Source organism: Anabas testudineus, chromosome 9 (assembly GCF_900324465.2).
Source record: "Anabas testudineus chromosome 9, fAnaTes1.2, whole genome shotgun sequence".
NCBI lineage: Eukaryota > Metazoa > Chordata > Actinopteri > Anabantiformes > Anabantidae > Anabas > Anabas testudineus.
Window position 1 is genome coordinate 13753165 of NC_046618.1, and position 25918 is coordinate 13779082.

A 25918-nucleotide genomic window follows, 5' to 3' on the forward strand; every position below is an offset into this window, starting at 1 on the left:
GAAGATCATAGATTATCGTGTTTTCTTTGCGCCATACTATTGGAATACCAATGCTTTGTCTGTGTCATCACCACTGGTTGAAAAATCTGAAATTCACCAAAAAAGTGAAAAGATGAGTAAAAGTTAATGGAATTAATATAATAGTTATTTCATAACATAAAGCAACCAACATATTATGAACACAGTATGCAGTGGTGTTTAAACATAAAAATAAAACACTAAAGCTCTTTTTCAGCATCAACAATTGATTAAATGGCTATAATGTAATGTAAATTACTATTATACTCTTACCAACCATGTTTACTATTGGGTAAACACAAGTAACCAAAATTTAGCTTGTAAACACACTGGAGCACAGCTGCTAAGGACCCAAATATTTTTCAAAAGGAGAGACCAAAGCAGAAATACAGTAAAAGAAGAATTATTATGACGTAGCCAGAAAAAGACAAATAACGTGAACCATGCCATTAATATAAGGATAGAATATGTTTTTCAAAAGTTATTGTATACTTATTCTCTTCTTCTAAAATAGAGTTTTAAACACAACCTCATATATAAAGCACTTCATAATCAAGCTCCATTTTATTTGAATGACCTAATTCTTCCTTATGGGAGAGGTGGTCTTTAACTTCTCTTTTTGGCTCGGCACAGAGCATCGGCTTGGTTCCCCCATCTCCTCCTCTTTAGCTAATGAGGAACGTCCAGTCTTTCCTGAAGTAGCATCGCCGTGTTGTTGCTAACAGCTGATCCCTGGTGTAAACAATAGGGTTATGGCTTTGATTGGGGTTTCCAGACCCTACTGGAAGGAAAAGTAGAAAAAGGAGAACAAATTTTGCGAAGTTGGTAACTATAGTTTAGCTCTTGCATTTACTCCTATGCACTTGGAAAGAAATATACAAAAAATTTCCAAGGATACAAAAACAAACTAAAATGTAAACAGAGACGGGAGCTGATGCAACAGGCTGCCACTTGAATAGTACAAAGTATAGATTACTGTGCCATTATTATTTCCAACATGTTGTCAACAAATATGCTGTCTGACTTAAGTGCTTTGAAAAATAAAAGAAATCTGGTTTCAACACATAGTAATAAGGGCTTCCTGGAGTGCTGCAATATTGTCTGGTCTGAACAAACACTGACAACTTTGAGTGCTTTCAACAATGCCTGCTTTTAGCACAAGAAGTGGCAGAGATGACAGGCACTTGGTTCACATCACATTATGTCTGAAACTGAGGGCACAACGGAGACACAAATACCTACATTGTTTCTTGTAACTAAAACACCCACAACAGCTGCTTTCGTATGCCAGTGTTATATACATTTATTTGTCTTGTAAACAGTGGCAAGAACTTTTGTGGTTTTAATTTGTCATAAAACATGATCTGATCTTCATCTAAGTCAAGAGTTCATAAACAAATAGGACAAATATGATGTGCCTAAAATAAAAAAAATTAATTCTGATCTTTTATGTCTTTATTGAGAACAACCATAAAACCCTCATAGTGCGAGTGGAAAAAGTATGTCAACGTGTGGAATAATGAGCTCAAAAAAGCTAACCTGGAGTCTTGTTAAGAAAATTTGTTTGGAGACGTGGACTACAGCTACTTTGACTGACAAAAAATGATCCGCTACACAAGAATAATTTGCTTATATTAGCCATGTCTTACCAAAAGGAGCTTTCAGAATGTCTACGATCAGAAATTGAAGATTTAAAAAGCTGGAAGGGGTTAAAATGTGATGTTAAAGACTTTAGAAATTCGCCAGTCTGACAAACAATCTAAAAATGGAGACACTTTGGGACTGTGGATATTCTAACAAGAAGTGGGTGGCCAGTCAAAATGACCCCAAGAGCACAATGAACACTGATCAGTGAGGTAAAGAAACAACCCAGAGAAACAGTCAAAGACTTGTTTTGTGGACTGATGAAACAACATTGAACTATTTGAAAAGAAAAGACAACACTACATCTGGCATAAAAGCGTCATCATGAAAACATCATCCAAATCATTTATTATGGTGGAGGAAACATCATGATTCGGGCCTGCTTTGCTGCAACAGGCCCTGGCCAGCTTGTAGTGATTGAGGGGAAGATAAATTACATCAGCTGACACTTTGTGGAAGCTGGGTGATGCTATAGAACAATTACTAACAAAGCACATCTAAAACAGAATGGCTTCAGAAAAACAAAACAAAATCCACCTTTTGAAGTGGCCAAGTCAGAGCCCAGACCTCAACCCAATAGAGATGCTGTGGAACAACTTGAAGAGAGCCACACACGAGATGTCCAAAGAATATGACAGAGTTAAAGTAGTTCTGCCTGGAAGAATGGGCTAAAATTCCTCTTGAGCGATGTGCAGGTCTGATCCACATCTACAGGAAGTGACTGTTTGTGGTAAACCAGTTATTAATTCCAAGGGTTACTTTTTCCTTTGGTTGGTTTCCTATGGTTGTTGTATGTTTTTTGTGTATTATTTATGACAAATTAATGCAGAAAACCACCAAACTGCAAAAGTTTCACATACTTTTTCTTGCCACTGATTCTTTTGCTGAAACTGTGCACACCTGTGTCTAATAATCATTGCCTGACTTGTATGTTAATGCTAGAGATAATAAGAAAAGGCTACAGCAGACTGAGTTCCCATAGATATTGTAGCTTACTGCAACAACAGCTGCCAAACCCACAAAAACATATTGTACAGATTAAAAATAACACTTTGCACATGAGATTGAGAATTTGGTTACAAGCAGCCCCCTCCACTTCAAGTAGATAAATAATATTAAGATTCAGCTGCTTTTTCCTGATATTATCGCATCCACTGAAGTGTAGAATTAAAATGATTCCTCTCATATCAGTTTTCACTTAGCACGGAAAAGATACGATCTGCAACAGAATGCAGCAAAATCACTGACCATCACCGGCCAACTGTTTTTCTTGGTGCTCTACTGCCACCAGTAGATCAGTATAAACACGAAAAAAGCAGCTCCATAGTATTACTACGTATCAAAAACTCACAAAAAAGTACCTACAAAAAAACCTCTGACACTCAAGAATTAAACATTTCACATGGCATATTCATGGGTTTCACAAATATACCTGTGATTACAAATTTTCCTTTACATGTGTATTGACTTAAATATGAAGTGATGGTTATAAATGTAACAGAGCAAAAATAAAATCTGCAAAGAACCAGCATTAACAAATCCACGTCATTATTTTGGACTGTAAAAAACTAAGCTACCAGTGAACAAGCCAGCATTCAAAACCAGACTCAAAGATGTGATTGTCGTGGTGTTAGGGGACTTAACATTGGCAGGGCTGGTGAACACACATTCAGGAGTGCAGCCATATGAACACAGGACTGGATTGTTCCTATTCCATGTGAAAGCACAGTAAATTACTTACACGTCACCAGCAGCACAAAGTTATAGAGGGTGTAATTAATGCAAAATGGTGGTTTTAAATGACAGATTACAACAGAACATTCAAATGTCTTTGATTTTTATATATTTTGAGAAAGAAGAATAATGTCTCAGTGTCACACCCCATCATCATTTTTAGAAATGTTAGTTATGGTTTGTTGTGTATTATCTCTATAATGTCTTACTTTTATTTCTTTTCTATTACCCTTTGTGCAGTATTGTTATGAATAAACACCAGTACCAGCCATGAGACTAGTATCCTCAGAGGAAGACAGAGGAAACATGGCAGGATTAGCAGCTGTTGTGGAAAATACATTACAGCTGCATTAAACAATAGAGTATTCAATTCTCTTTATTGTGAATTTGCTGCAGTACGTCTTCTGACTTTGGCTATGCTGTTCATCCAGGGCTATAAAACTTTGCTGGACTTGAATAATTCAGTTTAAGTTCCAGCTAAACTGAAATAGTATTCTTAAAAAACATATGTTGTGATAGATTGTCCAGGTGTGTTGTGTCATGTTTTCAAGGATTATTGCAGTGTCTGTTATATTTTATTATGTCCTTTATGTGACCACAACGTAGTTTCGAGATCTTAACTCAACCAAATTGTCGTGCAACACTATTGAAACCAATGTGGCACTATACGAAGAACTGTAAAGGCTTTTTGACTGCTGGAAATATTTATGGTGTGATTTTCCTTTTATTTCTTAGGCATGTGTAATGCTGACAGGGCTTTTACAGTGGATTAGTCAATCCATTACCGGTGAAGACAGAAATGTTTTTGTGAGGTCACCAGTAGGACCAGATAACTGTCAAAGTGCAGAAGGAAGGGATTTCCAAAAAGTAATCCCCCTCTTTTCTCTTCATTTATCACTAATGTAGTGGTGCATAGCACAACAGAAGTACAGTATGTATCAATAACCAGCAAAATTAAAGGCAAAAAATCCACAACAACTGAATGCCAAATCCTAAAATACATCAAAACTCAACTATCTGGAGTGTATGATGAACTGTCACACTGCTGTGAACTCAGAAAAGCGTAGTCTGTTCCAGTATCCAAATACAACAAGTCTGCCCCAACAAGCACACACACAGGCACTGACAGACTGATTGGTGGGAGAGGAAATGATAAGTTGTTGATTCTGGCTGTGGGACTATTTCACTAAGATAGATAGATACTCTGAGGGAAGCATGGGATTTGTTTGATTAAGATAAATTAGTATTGCTAAATCATATGGAGGAGCTGTCAACTGGCTCTGATAGTGTGGTATGAAAGTTTAAGGCGTGAAGTTTGCCGCATCACATCTTTAAAACAATGTGAGGGTAAGGTCAAGTGTTGAAGAAGAAAAAGCAGCTAGAGGGAGGGAGACAGAAAAGACAGAGGCTATGTATAGAACTAAACAGTTTTTGAAATAGACCTGTCACTGTGGTCAGCCGTTATCATCACTTGTTGAAAACCATCCCTGGGGAAGCAGGAGGCAGCCATCACTGATACAGTTCCAGGAATTGCATTGTTCCGTAAAAGGGTTTTAATATAGAATAGCTGTGCACTCAGGTTTTGCTATAGTCACAGCACTAACCTTATCACATGTTACTACCAAGTCTTCAAAAGCTGTTTTTACTGAGATTTATATACAGTATATATTTTTTAAGATTTATATTGTAGAAGCTTTTGGAAAAAGGGGTACAGTTCATGGGAGGCGACCTGTGAAATGATGCATCTATTGTTAGAAGCTTAATGCATCTACTCCCCGAAGACGCCTTCCCTTATATTATTTTAACAGTGGACCCTGTAAATGGGCTGCTCTCAGAAATGAAATATTGATTTACTGTGTTGTAAATGTAGCTGGGAATAGTAGGCAAGGCTGTTCTGTCTCTACACATCAGGGACCTCGTTCTTGAAAACATTTTGGTAAGTAAAGTAAATAAATGGACTTTACAGTAAATGGTTTTAATGAGGATTAATTATAACCACACTGCTCCTCCAGGTTTTTTTTTCTCCCAAATATTTTCAATAGCATATCCATTAAAAGGTTGCTTGGCTTCAAGTGAAGGCATGAATGTACTTCAATCTAGTGCCTACAGAGATAGGCCTCCCACTAAAACGATGTAGTTTCCATCTAAAAGAAACAACCAGTTGGCACGAGCAAGACACAAACCTGTGTTCTCATTATGTTAATGTGTACTGTTGGTTACAGTACCCATATCTCTGTCGTGTGGATAGAAATGTTTGCAAAGTTGTGCCGAACTACAGCACAGTAGGTTCAAGGTATACTCCAGACTACTAATAAATGTAGTTGAGGAGAACTTAGTAACCCGCTTTCCTTCACACTGCCTGCTCTGCTAAAATCTCTTTCTTCCCTCTCCTTTGTTCTCCAAATGTCTCCTTTTAAGGGTTATGTCAAACTGGGCATTTCATTGGCACTTTAGAGAAACAGCACCTTCAATCTGAGCCTCTTAAAAAAGAAATGTTTTTTTCTACTCTGTGAAAGAAAAGAATGTAAAATGTTGAGCACAATTTGCTTAAACATCAGTTACTGGGTAGAAACTCAGGAAGTAATGATGCAGTACTGGTACAATGGGATAATACTGTGGGTACATCTAGTGCCATGAATGAAACATGCAATGTATTCACGTACATATAGGCCTTAGCAACAGCAGCTGTTAGGGTAAGTGTGGTTTGGCAGTAGAGCTATGTTCTCTAATAACCCGTTCTCTGTGGTCCCTTCTTAGAACCAACTCTATGGTTAGACTGGCAGAGAGCAATCTGTGTGTGTGTGTGGTTTTGCTGTGTGTGCCAGTGTATCAGCGGGGGGAAGCACTGCCCATCATCACCATAAACCAGGATTTCATGGGTGGGATAAGATAAGGTTTTGGTTTGGTTCTTGTACGCAGACTGAAAACTATATTGTTTGTGAAGGGTGAGTCGTGGATTACCTCACATTTAACAATACAGTAAAAAGAGAGAGGACAAATCAGTATGAAGGTATGGTGGGAATGGGGTGGGGGCCTGACAGAGAGTCAGATCTAGACTGATGATCTGTTCAGTGACATTAAATGTTTGTTTCTTATAGACCAGTTATCAGTATTCATGTCACACATACAGTGTTTAGATTAATTTCTATTTGCTACATGTCAATATTACTCTCCTCCCTCCCTCATAGTTAAACAAGGCCCCCCCTTCAGATGCACTGCAGTTTTTTTTTTTTTTTTTGTTACAGCAGACATGTATGTATTTTATTTTTAGTTCTTTCACAGAAGAAATAAAATAAAACATAAATACATTTAAAAAAATGAAATATAACACAAAACAATATTATGACCCAAAACTGCACCAGTATGTCACTTTTAAGGTTTTGAGACCTCAAACCCAATAACTGTGATACCACAGTAGAGGTCAGAGTGGGCAGCTAAGACAATTCTAGTTTGCTTATTGCCTACTTCTCTGGGAAAAAGAAACGTTTCACTGACCAACACACAAAGCACACATCATTTCTGTTATTATTTAATATGGTCAACTTTCTTCTATTGTTTGCTATGTGATGCATTGTGTGCAAAATATTTATCATAGTCTGATAGATGATACATTTAGCTCCCGTCTTTCATTTCACTAAGTCCGTCTCCTCTGTTTAGTGTCTTCGCTCAGCTACTCACACAGCTTCCTCCATGATTTCGCATCCATGCACGCACTCCCAGACACAAACACAAACACTGACACACAAACACACAACTGTGGTAAGAATTCACATGGCTTCAGTTAGTGGGAAAAGTATCACATCCAAAGTAATAACACAAACATGGCAACCCAAAGGGGCCCCAAGGGGGATTGGCAAAGGACCTGGCAAGCCATTCATCATCAGTCTCATGTTGCCATGAGCCTGCACGTTGCCAGTTCTAGTGATTTGTGTGTGTGTGTGTGTGTGTGTGTGTGCACGTGTGAATGCACTGCATGTGTGTATGTTAATGCAATGCATCAGTGTTTCTATGTATAATAAATCTGCACCAGCTCAAAGAAAATGGAACAGAAGCTTGAGCAAACGTAGACCAACAATATCACATTTCAGTATCACACCATACTCAAGGTGATGTGATGAACGTACTCTACGTGTGTGATCGTCTATGTGTGAATGAAGAGCAGACTGGGAGGGCAGTAAGAGGTAAAGTTAGGAGTAGACACTGAAAGGCACAGAAACCAAGGGACCATCAAGTTACTTGTTCAACAGAGAATCTGAAACCAGCATTTGTGGGCCAGAACTTTGATTGCTGCGCTTCTGCTACAGACACTCGAAGTGAAGTGGAATTCATAGAACGCGAGAAAAGGTTTCCTGTGCGGTCAATACACGACAGATGGCATATGATTCAGTGGAGCTATCGCAAGTGCGGTGGTGAGGGAGTCAAAGGGAGAGCAGACGTACAGTACAGTGAGGAGGTGGTGGAAAGATGGTGAGGAGGTGAGAGAAAGAGGAGAAGGAAGGAAGCGTGGAAACAGTTTCCATCTTTTCACTTATCGACCATGTGGCATTTCTGGAATTACATTCTACAGCTGCCCTGTGATGAACGGCTCTATGTGTGGAAATAAAAGATACGCTTTCATTGCATTAAAGAGAAGGTACGATGATTTAAAGGGTCCATGTTGGGCAGAGTGTGTCCACATTGTTTGCATGTGTTTCAGGTCTTACCCTGGAAATGGTGAGGGGCAAGTTGAAGTCCTTTCCTCCCTGCAGCCTGAAGCCCCAGGGAGCAGGTCCCATGAGAGTGACGCTGTAGTTGCTGGTCATTTTCTCCTTGATGGATGTTCACTGCTAATGTTGGTGGCAAGTGATGATTGTGATAGCACGGAAAACACAGTGGAGATAGGTGATAATAATGACGACAAAGCTTTGATGACGACCAGATGGTTCTCTTTACGATGTTGTTCCCGAATCTGTGGGAAGAAATGAAAGACAAGCATATAATAGCTCTGTTATTGTATGTTATGGATATGACAAAGGAAGTGACAGAAATGTTGTGATGGATACTCAAAAGAGGATCACGATAAAAAAAGCTAAAGCAGGACATAAAAATATACACACTTTACTGTAATAATATTTTTACACTCACTTTTGGTAAAGAAAAAAAAAACAGATATTTTACATTAATTCCCACTAATGATTTCAAGTCATTATGCTCCTGGCTTCACATTTTATAATGAAAAAACACATAAACTGAGTTTGCTGCAGCAGTTCAGTAGCATGACAGACTTACAACACCCCCCAAGAAACACTCACCAGAGGACATTTGCACAGCTAGTATCAATATAATTGCAGCCCAGTTCCTACTATTAAGTGCTATTATTATGTGAATGGAAAGGCTGTACCTCTTTAATGGAAATTCCAGAGAGGAAAATATTCCTTCACAGGCAGGTAGAAAATGTAATCCCTAGTTTCCCCTGGTCTGTCCCCGTCCCAGCAAACACACCGTATGTGTGTGTGAGAGAGGTAGAGAGAGATGCAATGCTCTTATATACTGGCTAATGACAGAAGGGAGGAGAAAGGTGGAGGAGGGGAGAGAAGGAGAGGGAGGCGAGAGGAAGCCCGGGTTGAGGTTAGAATGGGTAGAGAGTGGGAGGAGAAAGAGGAGGGGAATCAACCCAGAGGAGGAGGAGATATGAAGGAGATGATATGAAGGGAGAGATTAGAGGATGGGTGGAGACAACACCCAGAATAAAATCAGAGGGGGAGAAGAAAAAGGGGAGTGAAGGGGGATTGAGGAAAGGAGTGTGGGAGCACTCTGCACAGAGAAAATGACAAGGGGAGGGAGAGGAGTCATGGGAGAGGGAGTGAGGGGCAAAGGAGAGGGGACGGTTTATCTTTCATCCAGATATTTTGGGAACATGTACTCAGTGCTGCATGCGGCTTCGTTTAAGGTGGAACCAGCCCTAACCAGATCCTGACCCAGGCACACATCCCGAAGGCGCGAATCAAAAGGTCTCTTAAAGGTTCTTTGAAGGATCCATCATGACATATCACCTTGTCTCCTGTAAGATGGTCAATTCACTTCTACAACACTGTCACCCTACATCCTTTAGAGGATCGGTACTCGGACGCGATTGTGCTTTGGTTAATGTCACGTTTTCAGATTTTTTTTATTTTTTTTTATGACATTTAAACATGTTGAAATCACCAATTAACTGACTCCACATAATTTTTACTTCCTTTAAATGCAGCTCCATATGTTTTTCCCTCTATTTTGGTAGTTCTTGAGCTCATTGCTTGGATACATGCTGTAGTACTGTTTTGTAGAATGACAATCTACATCTACAAATCAAATGTAAATAAAAATATTAGCATAACCAATGAAATGACTAACTTATCTTTGCCACAATCCTCTCTGGTTTACATAAGGAACCTAGCCCACGTGCAGCACCATCATTTCCACTTTGTTTATTTATACATTTCTTCATTATTTATGTCCCGACAGCTGGCAGTTCTCCTCCCTCTGCACTTCTGTTCACTCTTCTTTTCTAGACCAGACAGCCCGACTTTGTATTTAGACTGATACAGCAGTGGCTCAATTAAACACTCATCCCATTTCTTTCTTGGCATGGATCAAACACACACACACACACACACACACACAAACACACACACACACACACAGGGGCTAGCTACAGCAGCCTGGTGAGTTCTCAGTCATAATGTCATGATGGATACACTTTATGAGACGCTAAATACCCACAAACAGCCACATGTAAACACAGGATGCTCTTCATTTGCCTGCTAATGAACATTCCCACAGTGTTTCTAACACAAACTGTGTGTACAGCACAGCAGTTTAATAATAGCAGAGCATATCCTGGGAGGAGTAGAGCCAGAGGAGTCATTTACCCTGTTTCCACAGTTGAGCTGAGGGGGTCCTGATGGGTTAGGTAAATGTAATAAACAATAAAAAGAACTTATTCATAGCACATTATAGCACAGGTAGTCGATCCAATAAAAATAACTAAGTGCATTTTTATTGGAGAGTTTACATAGATAATGAGTAAAACCCTTTTTAGCCCTGTTTGATCAAACGATGAACGCCATGGGATCTAACCTTTCTCAGATGCCCCGTCTCTGTTACAAACCAGGGTAATGGAAAGGGTCGAAAGTGTGAGGGGGGTCTGCTCTGCAACACTGCACAGATCAGTGGTTAGTATATAATCACTGTTACAATACAGTGTACAACCCTGCAAAAGCTGGCCACAACATCAGTTGCCATAATGTCCTTTTCTTTCCTTCCTAAATACATTTCACATTTAACAGTGAATGCCTAACGTCAGGGAGTATCCAAGGTAAACAGAGAAAAACAGGAAGCCAGGTGTAGAGGGTAACAGCCAGTGAGAAAAAGACAAAGACGGACAGAGAGAGAGAGAAAGAGCAACAGAGAGCAGAGGAAGAGTGGAAATTCATAATATATAGGTCTTGTAGGAAGTAGACTGCACTGAAGTTTTTCTATACTGTGTGAGAGGGGTGTACATTGTAATGACTAATATTTACTGGAGTCTTTAATGACAAGGTTCTCAGTCAATACCACAAACATTGTTGTGGTATAGACCATGTGATTATTAAAGCAAAGCTTAAGCTATGGTTTGGATCATGGTAATCACAAATAGATTCCTTTCGAGGTGTAGCTAGTTTATCCCCTAAAATAATGGGCCAGTGTTATCGATTGGGACTATGGGCTCTCAAAACTTATCTGCCACTTTAATCTTCATATCCTTACTGCTCTAAGAATCGTACACTACTTCCTACTCTTGCACACCAGAAACTACAAACACATATGCTCGAGAATAACCACTTAGATCTTCAAGGTATCATTTGAGAGTAGAAGAAATATGTTCTTACTAAAAAAAGCGTCTACTCCTGTGTGCTATATTATTTATTATTTCTATATTTAGTCTTATTTATGTACAAAACTGGAGGCTCAGCACTTTAAATGTTAAACATCCTTCGCATTTTAGATGAGGAGGATTTTTCCCTGCACTAAAAAGTAAAACTGTTATTGGAGACCTAATTCTTGGATGAAATTATTCCTGTCTGATTTAATAGAAAACACACGGTGCTGTACCCATTATGTTTAATGAGAGCTTTCTACACAAGCTCTGCACTTCTGCAATACATTTTGAGTTTGAAACAGATGACTATGCAATAAAGGCAGAAAAGAAACAACCTGCAAGTGACAAAAAAGAAATGATTTGATTTATATTGTACAATAATAAATAAACATAAACTACTAGACACTAAATGTCTTAGTGTCCCATCCCCATCTGACATTGGGAACTGGATTTGTGTCTGCTTCCAATAATTAGTAAAATATGGCTCTCCTATGGGCCAACCAGTCTGTTTCACTGATTTAAGAAATATTATCAATTGCTTGTTTTGCCCAAAAATGGCCAGTGGCCAAAAGCTCTAACGAAGAGAACAGAGAAGATTTGTGGGCAGGATAATGATATCAAACACTAACAATAGAGAGAGTGCTATAGCACAAAACCTCCGACACCCCACCACTCCTTTGTTCTGTCAAATGGTCTATTTCAGTCCCCATATGCTCAGCTCTCCACATGCTTAATGATCACAGCTTAGTAGCCCCCAGCCTAACACACACATTCACAAATGCACACACATGTGTGCACATGCTGAGACAAGCCCCACCCCTTCATGGTATGATAATCTGACCCTGTAAAAGACATTTAATGCATCATCCACGTGAATAAAAGGGGGACACCCGCCCCTCATTCTGCCAGCTGCCCACACCACACACACACACATTTACAACCTGCAGGGGTACCACATACGTATAATCTCCCTTGTATATAAATTATGTGTATTAGGTCAAACTGAATACAACAGCTGTGGTCTGAGCAGCATTAATTCAAAATGTGATCAATTTTCTGTGTCTCAGATTTCCAACATTCAAAATAGAAATGTACTGTTAATATAATATGTGAATCCAACTCCAATTTAAAATTTAAAATGTTAGAAGATGCAAACCGTTTTGAAAGGTTGTTTAATGTTAAAAGTAGGATGATTCTGGTTTACGAGTTCATAAAGTACCTGTGTACGCACAGTACATATACTGTAACTAATTTTATTATCTGATTTCTAAAGACTTTTGCAAAGTATCTTTGTAAAACAGAAGATTGAAATTTGTTAGTATTTTCAGTCAGATTGATGAACTTGGGCAGCTTGCAGGCCTGTAAATAACGTACAGTGAAAGTACGCAAGCAAATCCTTGAATTACAGATCTCTATAATGACACAAGTCATTCCATCTACACACATTAGCTCACTCACAGGTGTAGCTACAGGTAGACAGACAAACAAGTTGTTTACAGTGGGGAGAATAATTGTCTGCCAGCCGTGTAATCGGTCTGACCCCTCCAGACTGATATAAGCCTAACTAATCCCCCGACATACTGTATCTCTGTAAATACTGTACAGTTTGGTTTATAGTTTGTGCAGCAGACGTTCCTTTCCCAAGATTTTAGCTATTACAGTGTGTGCTCATGGGATGAAATGTGGCTTGGAAAACTGGGTGTTTTATCCTTTATGAAACTAATGCTTTACAGTTAGCAATCAAATGCATACTAATGAGAAGCAGACAAACAGAGCTGACAGTACCGCCAGTACAGCCTTAAATATGGGTATAATTAGTTTTCCACTGTAGAGAAACTCAGCCCCTTTTTGTAATAGGGTTTTATGGGAACACTGAGAATTAAGAATGTACAGTATGAACATAATCCTGCTTTGATTTGATGCACCACACAATGCAACCCACTCATTTGTACATGCCTAAATTGAATGATTGTCATCTCTGGGGAAATGTGCAGCATATGCCCCACGAAGCTGCAAGATATGATAAAAATCACAAACTTCAGGAATACTGAAAGCTTGACTGGAATCTAGCGCTGAGCTCATTACCTCCTGTCTGAGCTCAGTCACTGTTTATAGCTGCTCGCTTTCACAGTGGAAAATATTCCTCCCTGCTAACCAGCCAACCAGACAGATGGAGACAGACAAACACACGGGGAGACAGATAGCTCATCCCAAACAATGGTGTATCCAAAGAAAGATAAACTGTGAAAAATCTGGCTTCAGCGGCACAAAGACCACACGCCTCTCTCGGACCGCAAATACACACATTTGTTTAATGCTTAGGTCAAGTCCGGGTCAAACCGAGAGAGACATTTAAAAGTCAAGTGTAGTGTTGCCTGAGGGACAAACGGTGCACAGATTTCAAAGAGACCATCCAACTCTTAAGACTGGGATCAGATGCCTCTAATTGTTCCTTCCATCTCCTATTGAAACAGAGTGATAAACACAGCAGTGAACTTTATTTTAGCGCCACCATCAGGCATAAATACATTGTTTAGAGAATAAATTAAAATCAAGTGGGGGGATTATTTCAATAGGCATAATAATGCTCAGCAGAGAATGAACCATAACCTTTCCTTCAGCATCTGGCTGACGACAAACCTTACACCAATAGTCACACACATAAAATGTAGTAACTCGAAAAATGGCACACACAGTGCATATGGCTACTGCTGAGATTTTGAGTGCACTTAATAGACACAATTTTCCCACCAGGCAATGCATAAGAGGAATGGGGCCACCACTCTCAACTGGAAAAATGAAAACTAATTGCAGGAAGTGTTGAGACGGCTCCAAGAACGTTGTGTAGAAAAGTTAAATTACAATCAATCTTTGTATGCTGCCAAAACAACATAATGATTACAACATATTTAATAGCTTAAGTTTAGTATGTATTCTAACATTTAAGTTATTTTTAGATGTATATATGTTGTTTTAAATAAATATTGTAGATTTTCCCTCAGATAACTGATGATGCACTATATGTTTCCTGATTACATAATAGATAGAAATGAACTGTATGTGTGTTTGCCGTCTCACGGTGCTTCAGATTTGACAGTTTGTTGATAGCTATACCTCATTCAGGCTGCACTCATTATATAAGCCCCAGTGTCATGATGTCCCAGGACTTGATGCATAATTAATTATGCAATGATGGATGCTAAAGAATCAAAATTGTGACCTGTGACCTGTGTTTAAGTGCTGAAGTGTGTGTGTGTGTGTGTGCGTGTATCCGTAAATCCACCTACCATCCCAGCCCATATATTGGTGACCAGAGGCAAAGCTTTAGTATCAGCAGGGTCTCAAGGGGAGTTCAAAGCATCTGCATGTGCTCCATTCAGCACAGACTAAAGCATGACCAAACATCAATACAACCCCACCCCGAGCATACCTCGTCGTCCCCCCGCCCCCACCCCCCGACACTTTCATATGTTGGTATATGAAATAACTGTTTCTTTTTATATCCTTTTTATATTACGTTCTGTCCTTCTGTTATTTATTTTCATGGAGTCCATTCTCATAAACCTCCTCATTTACTCAAGTACCACATACAGGGATGCTTTTACTAGTTTTACTATTTTAAAATACTAACATTTTAGCTACCTTTGGTCTACTATTTGACTACATTTTAATAATAAAAATGTTACTTTTTTTACTGACAACTATTACTAATATAAGACATTGCAATGCAGGTCATTACTGTAAACATAGCCCTACTGCAATAGGCTACTAATTAAAAATAATACTTGCATCTTATTTCATCTTAACACAATGAATGCATTAATAATAATAATAATAATAATAATAATAATAATAATCTATCATTATTAAAAGTGTAACAAGATGGAGCCGAGTTGGTTGTGTACCAATATTTTTACATTTAGTATTTTGCCTACTTTTACTTAAATAAGGTTGAATTGTTGTTTTTATTATTATATTTACTTCAGTAAAAAGTCTGATCATGTTTTCCACCATTGCTCTCTCTAAACATTTACTCACCAATCAGCATTTAACTGTCCACCAGGCACCTGATACAACCGAACTAACCTCACCGACACACACCATTTCTCATCAGTCATCTAAAAGAGGCTCACTGGGCTCCATGTGCGTAACGTTACCCACCGTGTAGCTGTGCGGTGCCTCGCTCCTGCTGCGGTGCCGGCGCACAGATCTGCGTTTGTTTGACGTCCACCCGCAACTCGTGGCGCTCTTTATTTATGCGGCGCGGCATCTACGTCATCACGCACTCACCGCGACCGGAGAGTGGCCTCACCAGCGGGACTTTCATTTCATCCTGATTGCAAATGTCTTTTATTGCGTAAAGAGGGGGAGTAGAGTATTTTATATTATAATTCACAGACATCCTTACAGACTGTGAGCACATTTAAATTGTTTAATAACTGTATTAAACCTCTGTGCGTGTTTGCTTGCGTGAGCGTGTGGGCGGGGTCAATATAAAAGCCCCGCAGACACAGGGCTCATGCCAGGTATGGCTTACATCAGAGGCCAGTTATGCTTGTTAACATATTATTGTGTATCTGGTGGTTTCAGGTGGGAACAGCCCTGCATGGTTTCACTGCACACGTTTGTGTTTCCCTGCACGATGCATGATGTAAACTCTCTCTCACACACACACACACACACACACAGAGAGAGAAAGAGGCATGTTTGGGTGACAGCTTCCTCTTAAATGTGGAACATGTGCAGGTTTTTCTTTTTTTTTAATTGCTTACAAGCATCGGTCGATATGTTGATACAACATTTTCAAAACTCTTCGCGCTTACTTCTTTACGAACATGCATCTAAGTTAAACAAGTCCGTGTCTCCTCCAAAAGTCAAATCACACGTCTCAAAAGAAGCTTGTTCCTCCACAACACTAGCACCAAGAGACACACTACATTAAAGACATTTTACCTTCAAAATGTGAATGTTGTTTTTTATATATATATAAATGAGCATTTTATCACAAACTAGGGTATTTGCGCTTGTACAAAAGGATTTTTCAACCAGCCTCTCTGAAAGTGAGTTCCTGATTCACCACATGGTCAAAGATTGTGGAATTTATCTAATCAGAGATTAAATAAAGTGAGCTAAATTTAATTGTTTTGAACTAAGAATGTTAGCATTTGAAAATGTGCTGCAAAGGTTTAGTCTTGTGTGTGTGTGTGTGTGTGGGGGGGAGGGGGGGGGGGGGGGTCTAAGAACTGTGGTTACTGAATGCATTTTGTGTGAAAGCAATGAAAGGTGATTCACAGTTTGCTCCACATGGACTCCACATGGTTTTGCTGACTGTGCGAAGAGTTTTGACAACGTGACCTCAGATTGGACCAATGCTTGTTAGCAACTGAAAAAAAACATACTGTAGTGTGAGTTCGTTCTCTCCTTTCTAAAGAGGACTGCACTGTCAGAGACACTACTTAGAGAAAAGCTGCAATATCCTTTAGAAATATAAACCCCTACATCCATCTAGTGGCTGTCCACAGTCATTACACATGAAATTACCATAATTCAGCCTTTGCAAATATGGTATGTTAAATCATGTTTTACTATGAAGCATCTTCAGAAGCTTCTTTCAACTAAATGTTTATTTTAACAAAAATGACAACAGTAAAACTTTGTATCACTTTATATCTTTTCATTATGCACACAACCAGTTTCTACAATGCACAAATTAATAAATGTGTCCGTATACAGTGAGGTACGTCCTCTGGCCACAAATGACCAGTGCTGAAAATGAATTCATAAACTTTGTTGTAGCTGCAGAGGTGATGTTTTCGACAATCACACATTAGCCCAAACGAAAAGAAAACAGTATGCCACATGTATGGACCATTGTACAATCTTCAGTGTGGCATGAACACATGACAATAAAGAAAAGTTATGATGAAGTAAAAAAAATAAGACGTACAGTCTCTCAAATTGCACTGCAGTGACTGTCACAGCAGGTCTGCAGCGTGTTCCACTAATGGGAATGTTTCTCTAAACTAGACCTGCAGCAGAGATTTTCCTCTGAGGCTACAACTATCTTTTCAACCTTGTATTTTTACATAGCGAGCGTTGGAAGTTGGTCTCTCTTTGGTGTTGTCAGGCCAATGTGAAAGAAAGTGACAGATTTTTCAGTCTGTTGGTGAAAACTGTGTTTGAGGACTGATTCAATATGACAGAGGTCATGTCATAACCTATAACAACAGTATGCTATCAATGCTGCCTGCCTACCCATAACAAACACATACACAAGCACCCAATGGTAAACTGCAGATAATAAAAACATCTCACCATCACTCACTAACTTGATTTTTTTAAGTCAAGTCTGTTTGCAAAAACACATTTCTGGTTGCAGTAATTGCTATACTATGCTGAAAATTGCCCTGACTCAATGGATTGCAAGAATTAGAAACAAATGTAGGTATTTAGAACAAAAATACTACAATTACCTTTTCTATTAACGGGAATAGTTTAAGAAAACAGTGGAACATTTACACCAAAGTGTATATATTGTATGAGAAGCCGCCACAAAGAAAATATTTCATTACACTATTGCCTTGCTGAAAAGATGGAGGGGTTCACACTGCCTAAAGGATCTACAGAAGTACCACAAGACGAGGACTGAATATGGAGGCTATACTTCATATAGACGTCTTTAAGTACATCCAAGCAACCTGAAGATTAACAGTAAATGATTCATTTCAGTGACTTCTCACTTGGTTCACAGTCAGTATGTGAGAGAAGTGTAGGGTGTAGCCTGTTGTCCAATATTAAAATAAATAAGATGACATCTGGTGGCAATTACTGTTCAGCTGGTCAAGAGAGTAGCTCCACTGCTTCAAAGACTTCTGATGAGAAGTTTAGGCTGACAAAAACGTTGTTCTCCATTGCATCCACGCTCTCCTCCAAACAGTCACTGTCCTGCTTGATGAGGCTGCTCTCAGACGTTGGACTGATAATGATTATGCGTGGAACACCCTGAGGCAACCTGGGATCAGTAGATGTTTTTTTTCCAAAGCTCAGACACTCAAAAGATTCACTTTTGTGGCGGACGCTGCCTCTCTTCCCCCTCGAACCTGAAACCTCATCAGTCAGACTCTGACTGCGTTTCCTGGTAAGAGCTAGTAGAGGGAGAGTGGCAATGGTCAGAGAGCTGGAAACCAGCTCATGCTCACAGGTGCTTGATGGTTCAATCAAGGCAGATGGATGCTGACAAGGCAAAAAAATAAACATAAAAAAATAAAATAATAATAATAACACACACACACACACACACACGCACACAATATATATATGCAAACACAAATAAAAACTGATGCATGATGCATGCAAATTAAATTATCATGATCCAAACACTTCCAAGCATGCATGGTGGGGGGGGGCAGTTTTCTAACCTTCTCCACTGCATGGTTCTTGCTGATCCTTCTCTCTAGTTCTTTCTTATAGGACGTCCTTCTGCAAGACCGAGTGTACGATGACATGCTTCTGAAGGAACCGCCTGATCTTCTGCCCAAAGACTCCATTTCTACATCTCTCAATACCTGCAAAGAGGACAAAACTGACTCAGCTGAACCAATTTAAGTACAATTTAAATGATTCAAAATTGACCTATCTCATTTCATCATTCTTTATAATCTAAACTTTCTGGTATGTGATTTAAATGAAGACATGAACAAGCCCTCTTGGAGAAGATTAAGCACCATAATGTTGACTTTTGCTTTTTGGTAGATGCATAAAAAAGTGTCAGTCTTGATATTTTGCATGTAATGCAACGTGTCTTCCCTCTTTCCTAAGCAAAATAGTATGCAATAGCAAGTATGTATGTTCCTGTACATAATATTTATGCAAAAGCCTCTAAAAAAAACAGCAAAACTGCTTCAGGTAGGCGACAGGAAATACTACACATCTCACAGAATAGTGAATGACTAATGGGAGAAAAATATCATGTACGATTACCATGTCAGTGGAATTGGACGGAGCTGTATTAAAGTGAGACCTCGATGCTGTGGACTGTCTACTCATGACGGAGTCCCTGTAAGAGGACTCACTGATGGAGGAGGAGGTACAGTCCTTTCGGGGAGTGGGAGACAGAAATGACAGGCAGGGAAACTTATCTGCCAGAGTCATCCTAATGAGCACAGAATAGAAACACATGGGACGACTGCATTAAGTTTCTAATTATTTCGGCTGAAAAATTGAACACAATTAAACAGATTCATCCTTTACCTGTATTTGTTGTGTATGATAGCATAGATGAAGGGATTGTAGATAGTCGAGGCTTTCGCTATGATTGCAGGGACAGCTTTGGAGTATGGCGACAAGATGTTGGCATGCCTGGATGGCACAGACCAACAGAACAAAAACTTTGATTTGCTGCTTTTTGAAATAATCTTGTTCAGTTTCTAGTCTATAATTGTTTGTTTGTAGCAAGACAACCCAACCGGCTCATCCCAAGTCAAAGTTCATTTTATCGCTTTATTTTTGTAACATAATAAAGGGGCATATTGGGTCAGGGATTAGCTAAAATATGCCAGCTGCCACAGAGGATTGGTTAAGTCTATCTGATCTTGTGTGCTTTGTGTGTGTGTGTGTGTGTGTGTGTGTGTGTGTGTGTGTGTGTGTGTGTGCTAGGCTGCTTTTCCCCTGTGAATGAGCAGAAGATGTGATTTCAGAGTTACATAACTACATCCCATCCTACTGTATGTCCCAGAAGAGACATGTGGTTTAGTGAATGCAATTGTTTGAATAAACAGACGACATATGAGCAACTTCACCGCCTGTTGTAGTCCATTCATCCAAGGGTACCTGGGCTTTAGCTGGAACAGTATTACATAATGACATCTGAACACCATTTGGGGAGATTTATACATAATCTGCCAGCACACAATCCCTACTTAAAGGCAAAGTGTAACAAGAGAACCAGGAAGTTTAGCATTACTGCCATGCTGCTGCCTATCCGTTAAATGTTGGATTCCTCAGTTATTCCATAAACTTTGAATAACTATGTTTTCAACATACTGTAACAATGTTAAGTGTGTTAAAGAGAAATGCATCATCATCACTACAGAGGAAATCATATTCAGTGAGACTATGTCTATAATGTTATATATGGTTCAATAGCAGCACACTCAAAGTTCAACTTACTAACTTTGCACTTAATGTTTCCATAATATTTATTTAGTGTAGTTAAAATGTGTTCTGTGTAAATTAAATATATTTTAAATACACCCAGAATAAAATGAGTTGTTCCAAAATAGCAAGCTTCAAGTATACTAATCATTAACCTATGACAGGAAGTGAAATCAGTGTGTCTTACTGTGTCCCCTGTACAGCACATAGTCTATACTGAGCACTCATTTGTTACATCATTCACGTCATTATTCCAATAAAGTTGTGTTGGAGTCTCACAACACAACACAACAGCAGATAAAACATGCATCAGATAAAAATAGAATCTAAAATGTACTGTACAGGCACTGAAACTCTTACAGTACTTACCCTGCCCAGGATATCATTGTGACACAGGCGTACGGCGACCAGGAGAGGACATAAACCACAATGACAACAAAAGCAATCTTCGCCAGCTTCCACTCACTCCTAACAGACCTCTGCTGGATCAAGGTGGATTTCCTCACCTGAGTCCCTAGACGTTCTACCTCCCTTTAGGTGGAGCAAGACAGAGGTGGCAAATAAAAGAAGAGTTAGACTCTGAAACTAATTTATACTCATTCATGTGATGCTGGAAAGTTGAGTTGATTCAGATTTTTCTTGACACACACTGTACATGTGCTCTGAGGAGAGAGTTACAGTACCTGCCGGTCTTCCTTATAGCTAGAAACATAAAGAGATAACAGTAAAAGATGACTCCCAGGGGAATGAAGAAAACAAAACAGCAGAGCATCATTGTGTAGCTCCTATTGGCCGACGTGTATGTGATATAATCCCATGTACAAGATGTCATCAAGCCCTCAGGAATGTAGGAGCCTAGGAGGGGAGAAAGTATGTATGTTTTTTATGACAGGAAGTAATATCAGGTCAAATCAGCAAGTGATCTACAGGATGTTTGACACCAGGTTGTCCTCATTTTAATATCATGTAATATCAGACTAAGACTAGGAAAGCAAGACTGTTTCTGTCTGTTTCTGTTAAACTGCCTCATAAGCATTGGCAGAAAAAACACCCGAGTATGGAAACTCACTCCAGCCAACCAGAGGAGCCAGACTCCAAGCCAACGAGTAGAGCCAGACCATGACGATGGCCAGGGTGGTTCTTCGTTTGGAGCTCCCATGTATGGACTGAAGGGGCTTTGTGATTACCAGATAGCGGTCAATAGAGATGGCCAGCAGGTTTATCATGGAGGCAATGCCAAACAAGGCGCCACAGAATGCATACATCTTGCAACCTAAAGGAAAGAACCACATGAAAACATATTTTAAAAATGTCTTCAGATATACAGCCTCTGTCTTTCAGACATCTGAAAAGACGTGAACGTAAAGCTAACAGCTAAATTAAAAGAACATGTTGCATTAAGACACAGAGGAGAATTACCCATCTCGCCAAACACCCACTCCTTGTAGAGGCAGTTGATGAAGAAGATGGGGGACTGAGTGAAGGCCATGAGGAAGTCACTGACCGCCAAGTTCATTATGAAGTAATTAGGCAGGTTACGAAGCTTCTTGTTACTAGACACATACACAGGGAAGAAAAGGGGGTGTCTGACGGTTAACATGAACCATGTACATACAGTCATGTACACTACCCACTACGAAGAAAATTATAACAAGAAAAGGAGGGTTACAGACCCACAACAGGGAAGATGCCTGCACATTACACACGTAAACCGTACTGCTGTTCAAAATGGCACATGCTGCTAACATCTGATTTTTAATGCAATAAATATCAAATACGTTCAAGGAAGTTTTCAGTTAATTGCGTTTCTTTTGAAGTCCTAACTCAGCGTGCTCCGTACTGTGTCAGCTGTAATCAGATACAAGCTCTTTGTTGAACCAGCCAACTCTGTGTGAACCTGCATTCATATCAGCTTGATTAAGCAGCACATTGACCAGCTGCCTGCCTCCACAGCTCTTTATCGATTCAACTCGGTTTTTGTGTCTCCTGAATTAAAAGTGACTGCTCCCCAACCCTGATTTAACACCACATAATCTGGTTTCTTATGCTTATCAATATGTGTGTGTGTGATGTGCTGTTGTTACATCACAGCGGGTGTATCGAGGTGTTTGATAGACTAAGTGTCTGTGCATGTGTGTGCATATAACCAGAGCATTTCTCATGTGATCATTCCTGGAAAATCATCATGTCGGGTGACATCTCACTGCACAGACAATTACAGCGTCTTCCTCACTCTCGCGCTGTGTGTGTTTGTGTGTGGATGGATTTTCTTGGAATACATAACATACTTTCTGATTAAGTAAAAACGAATTGTCGGCACAACACAACAGAAGACCCAGCTACAGTGATGGACAGATGGAGCGTAAAAAGGTCCTGACAATCCCCAGAAAAGCACGTGTACACACACAAACACACAGTCACACACTGGCTCTCTCGCTGACCTAGATCCTCTGAATGTTAACATCAGTAATGGGAAACAACAAAGTAAACACATAAACACATTAATAAAGGCTCCCTCTTTGACTTACTTTAATTTACAATTACATGTTAAATTTCTGTTTCTATTGAAATGGTCAACTTTAATTTTTAACATCGCCTGTTGCTTGAATGACTGATTTCAACTGCACGGTACACAAAGTACGTTATCATTCAGTTTGAGTTGTTATTATTAAATATTTTCTATATGCCAAAAAATACTATGTCGCTGTACTGTATTAGTTATTTCAGATGATATTTCCTCTGATTTTAAGTCAGTCCAAGTATGGAACCTGTTGTGCAGAAGCATATTTGCACTATGAGAGACATTAATGTCCAAAATGTATTTTATTCTATCCCATAGTTCTATACAAATTTTAAAGGGTACAGACCAAATTTGCCTCCACCAGACTCCACAGCCATGCAGCTAAAAGATCTAGGTCAGTCTAAGCATGTAAAATGCAAAACCCACATAAAATAATCAGTTTATTGGACCCTTTAATTTAAAAAAATAAGAATGATTTCCACACGTTTTTTTGGATTTTCTTCTTTAGTGAAACATCAGGAATTTAGGGCAGTATTTTGTTGTTCTTGTTCAAACATAGGTTCTGTCCTTGTGTAAATGTATAAATATCCCAATTTACACTGTAAATATAGCTTAATATGACATTTAAGTCTTTAATAAGTTCAAATAAATAATGAAGAGAGTATCACTTACATCGCGGCACACATAAAGCAGATTTCACCCTGTACAACTTAGGGATTTACAGATAACTTACTTTTGTATCCTGCGCAGATAATCCAACAGAGGGCACAGAACATGTATCAGATTGTATACTGTACAACAAGTGTTGTATCATATTAATGACTCGCATAAACCTACTGGTGCTCGCTCTTGTAATATGATATGGACCGAGGTGGAAAGATTATTTAGTTGATAACAGCAAGTTTCTTTGGAAACCTCTTTGATGCAAAGGAGAGTCAAAGACAATAAGAATGTCTTAACTTTAATGTTACTTATTTCCTGAATAAAATGAATATCTAGCAAAATGAATATCTAACGATGGGAGTTATGCCCCCCGTAGTAATCTGTTATTAGACTATTAAATTATAAACTTCTCCTTAGGGCTCTGATCAAAAGAGAGCCCCACCTTAAAATGGTTTGATGAAATTTGAATATTTAGAGAAAATTGAATGGGAAGAAGAGCAGAGACATACACACAATAAGTAAAAAATAAACAAAATCTGAAAAAGCAAACAAACAAATCAGTCACACAGACCCACCTATAGAAGGCGAACATGACCAGGGCATTGCCAGCGATGCCCAGTATCCCGATGACAAGGACGAATATAGCAATAATGTAGTGAGCGTGGTCAGGCACATTCACCTTGCTGAAAAAGTTGCTCTGGGTGTGTGTTTTCTCTGACTCCATGCTCTCAGTGGACAACATGGTTCAAACACCTCATCAGGACTGCCAACCTGACCGAATGCAATAGGCGTATCCGTTTGTAATCCACTTCATTTGGCTTGTGTGGACCTTCCATAGCAGCATTTGCACAAGAAACACAATCCAAATATACAGTACTAAATACAGAACCAGGTGATCTCCAAAATGTTGTGTCAATATTACGCCTTTAAGAAAATCCCTGTACTAAAATGTTCCAAATCTCCAAATCAACGTCCAATGTGTTGTTCTCCAGTTGAAACACCTGTCCTCCACCTGTAGTGTCCAAAAGTTTCCTGTCTGATACTTTGGTTACTGAGTTGAAAACATTCTCCAATATACTAAATCCCATGCTCATTGCGCCTTTTCTCTGTCCGTACACTCAATGTGAGCCTGCAGCCTCTTCATCCTTCACACCAGCTGTGCACCAGGCTCTGAATCAGTGGCCTGTCTCTGACTATCTTGCCAACTAGCGACTCCTAACCTCTCCTCTCTCGCTTCATGTGCTTCTCCCTCACTCTCCCATGTTGCTCTGTGTCAACCCTGCCCCCTTGTCTCACTCTTGCTCATCCTCACTCTCTCTGACTGTCCTCCAATGCAGCGCCTACCTCGCCTCTGTCTCTCACCCACCCCCTACCAACCCATCATGTATTATGGCCCGGCCCTGAGCTCTAACCCTTTAACTACCACATTCTTACATAACAGACATGATGCTCACTAGCACTGCCAATGTCAACAGCCATTTCAGCTCCAACATGTATTAGGATTTATAAACTAGAAATTCACTCACTCATGTCACCTTTCGTCTTTTGATTTCTGCCAGTATGCAAGAGCAGTGATCACAACAGTCATTAACAAGTTAACTGCTCTGTTAAACCTCCTGAACGCATGTAAATACCCTTGCATGCTGAGCAAAGACACACATATTCTCTTTTCCAAACAGTGCAAACTGTGCAGTGACATCATTGTGTCACTAACACACAGCACAGACTCTTAAAGATCACTAATGAAGACAGACAAATGAACTGGGCTTCCCGCTCCCAACTTATACAGCTGATTAAACAAAAATTTGACTTCACCAAGTGATTAAATAATGTTATTTTACAAATTGGTACATTTTAAACCTTGAAAGAAACTGAAGATTATTCTTATAATCTTAATAATCTTGTCCTTCTTGTACAGAGATCATCTATTGCTTGTTTATGTATCCTAGATGAGGGATCCCTCCTCTGTTTTTCCCATTAAAGGTTGTACTGTGGAGATTTCCTTGTCTGATTCAAGAGACAGTGTGTCGTGTGCTGTACAGATTGTTCAGCCCCGTGAGGCACATACTGACCTGTACTGTATAAATAAAATGTGATCAAATTTAGTTTGCCTGGTTATTTGTATTGAAGAGCTACGCCACTGAAATTCCCAAGACCCCGTCCAAACATATTCAACAGGAAATTACAGGACAACGGTAAGAACCGTTGATGATTGGGTGGTGCCATTGAATCCGGGATCCAAATAGGATATGTACCAGATTTGATGCAGCATGATGAATAGGGAGTCAAAAGAGTGTTTTAAAAAA

General features: G+C 39.4%; 2 protein-coding genes across 4 annotated transcripts in view; both read right to left on the minus strand.

Moving 5' to 3' along the window:
* Positions 1-8897, minus strand: part of pdlim5a (PDZ and LIM domain 5a) — a 50044-nt gene extending 41147 nt beyond the window's left edge. For all 3 annotated transcript variants that reach the window (XM_026343934.1, XM_026343933.1, XM_026343932.1), the window contains exons 1-2: positions 8777-8897; positions 8100-8344 (exon numbers count right to left, since the gene is read on the minus strand). In XM_026343934.1, coding sequence (XP_026199719.1) covers positions 8100-8198 — 99 coding nt within the window. In that variant the 5' untranslated portion in view covers positions 8199-8344; positions 8777-8897. The remainder of the gene's footprint in view (positions 1-8099; positions 8345-8776) is intronic.
* A 9218-nt stretch (positions 8898-18115) lies between these two features.
* opn4xb (opsin 4xb) lies at positions 18116-24354 on the minus strand. The gene is made up of 9 exons (XM_026343635.1): positions 24188-24354; positions 21848-21981; positions 21498-21701; positions 21112-21283; positions 20798-20959; positions 19526-19633; positions 19256-19427; positions 18694-18840; positions 18116-18508 (listed from the first exon to the last, which is right to left on the minus strand). Exons 1-9 carry the CDS (start codon positions 24352-24354, stop codon positions 18116-18118), a joined length of 1659 nt encoding a protein of 552 aa, XP_026199420.1.
* Positions 24355-25918: the final 1564 nt, after the last annotated feature.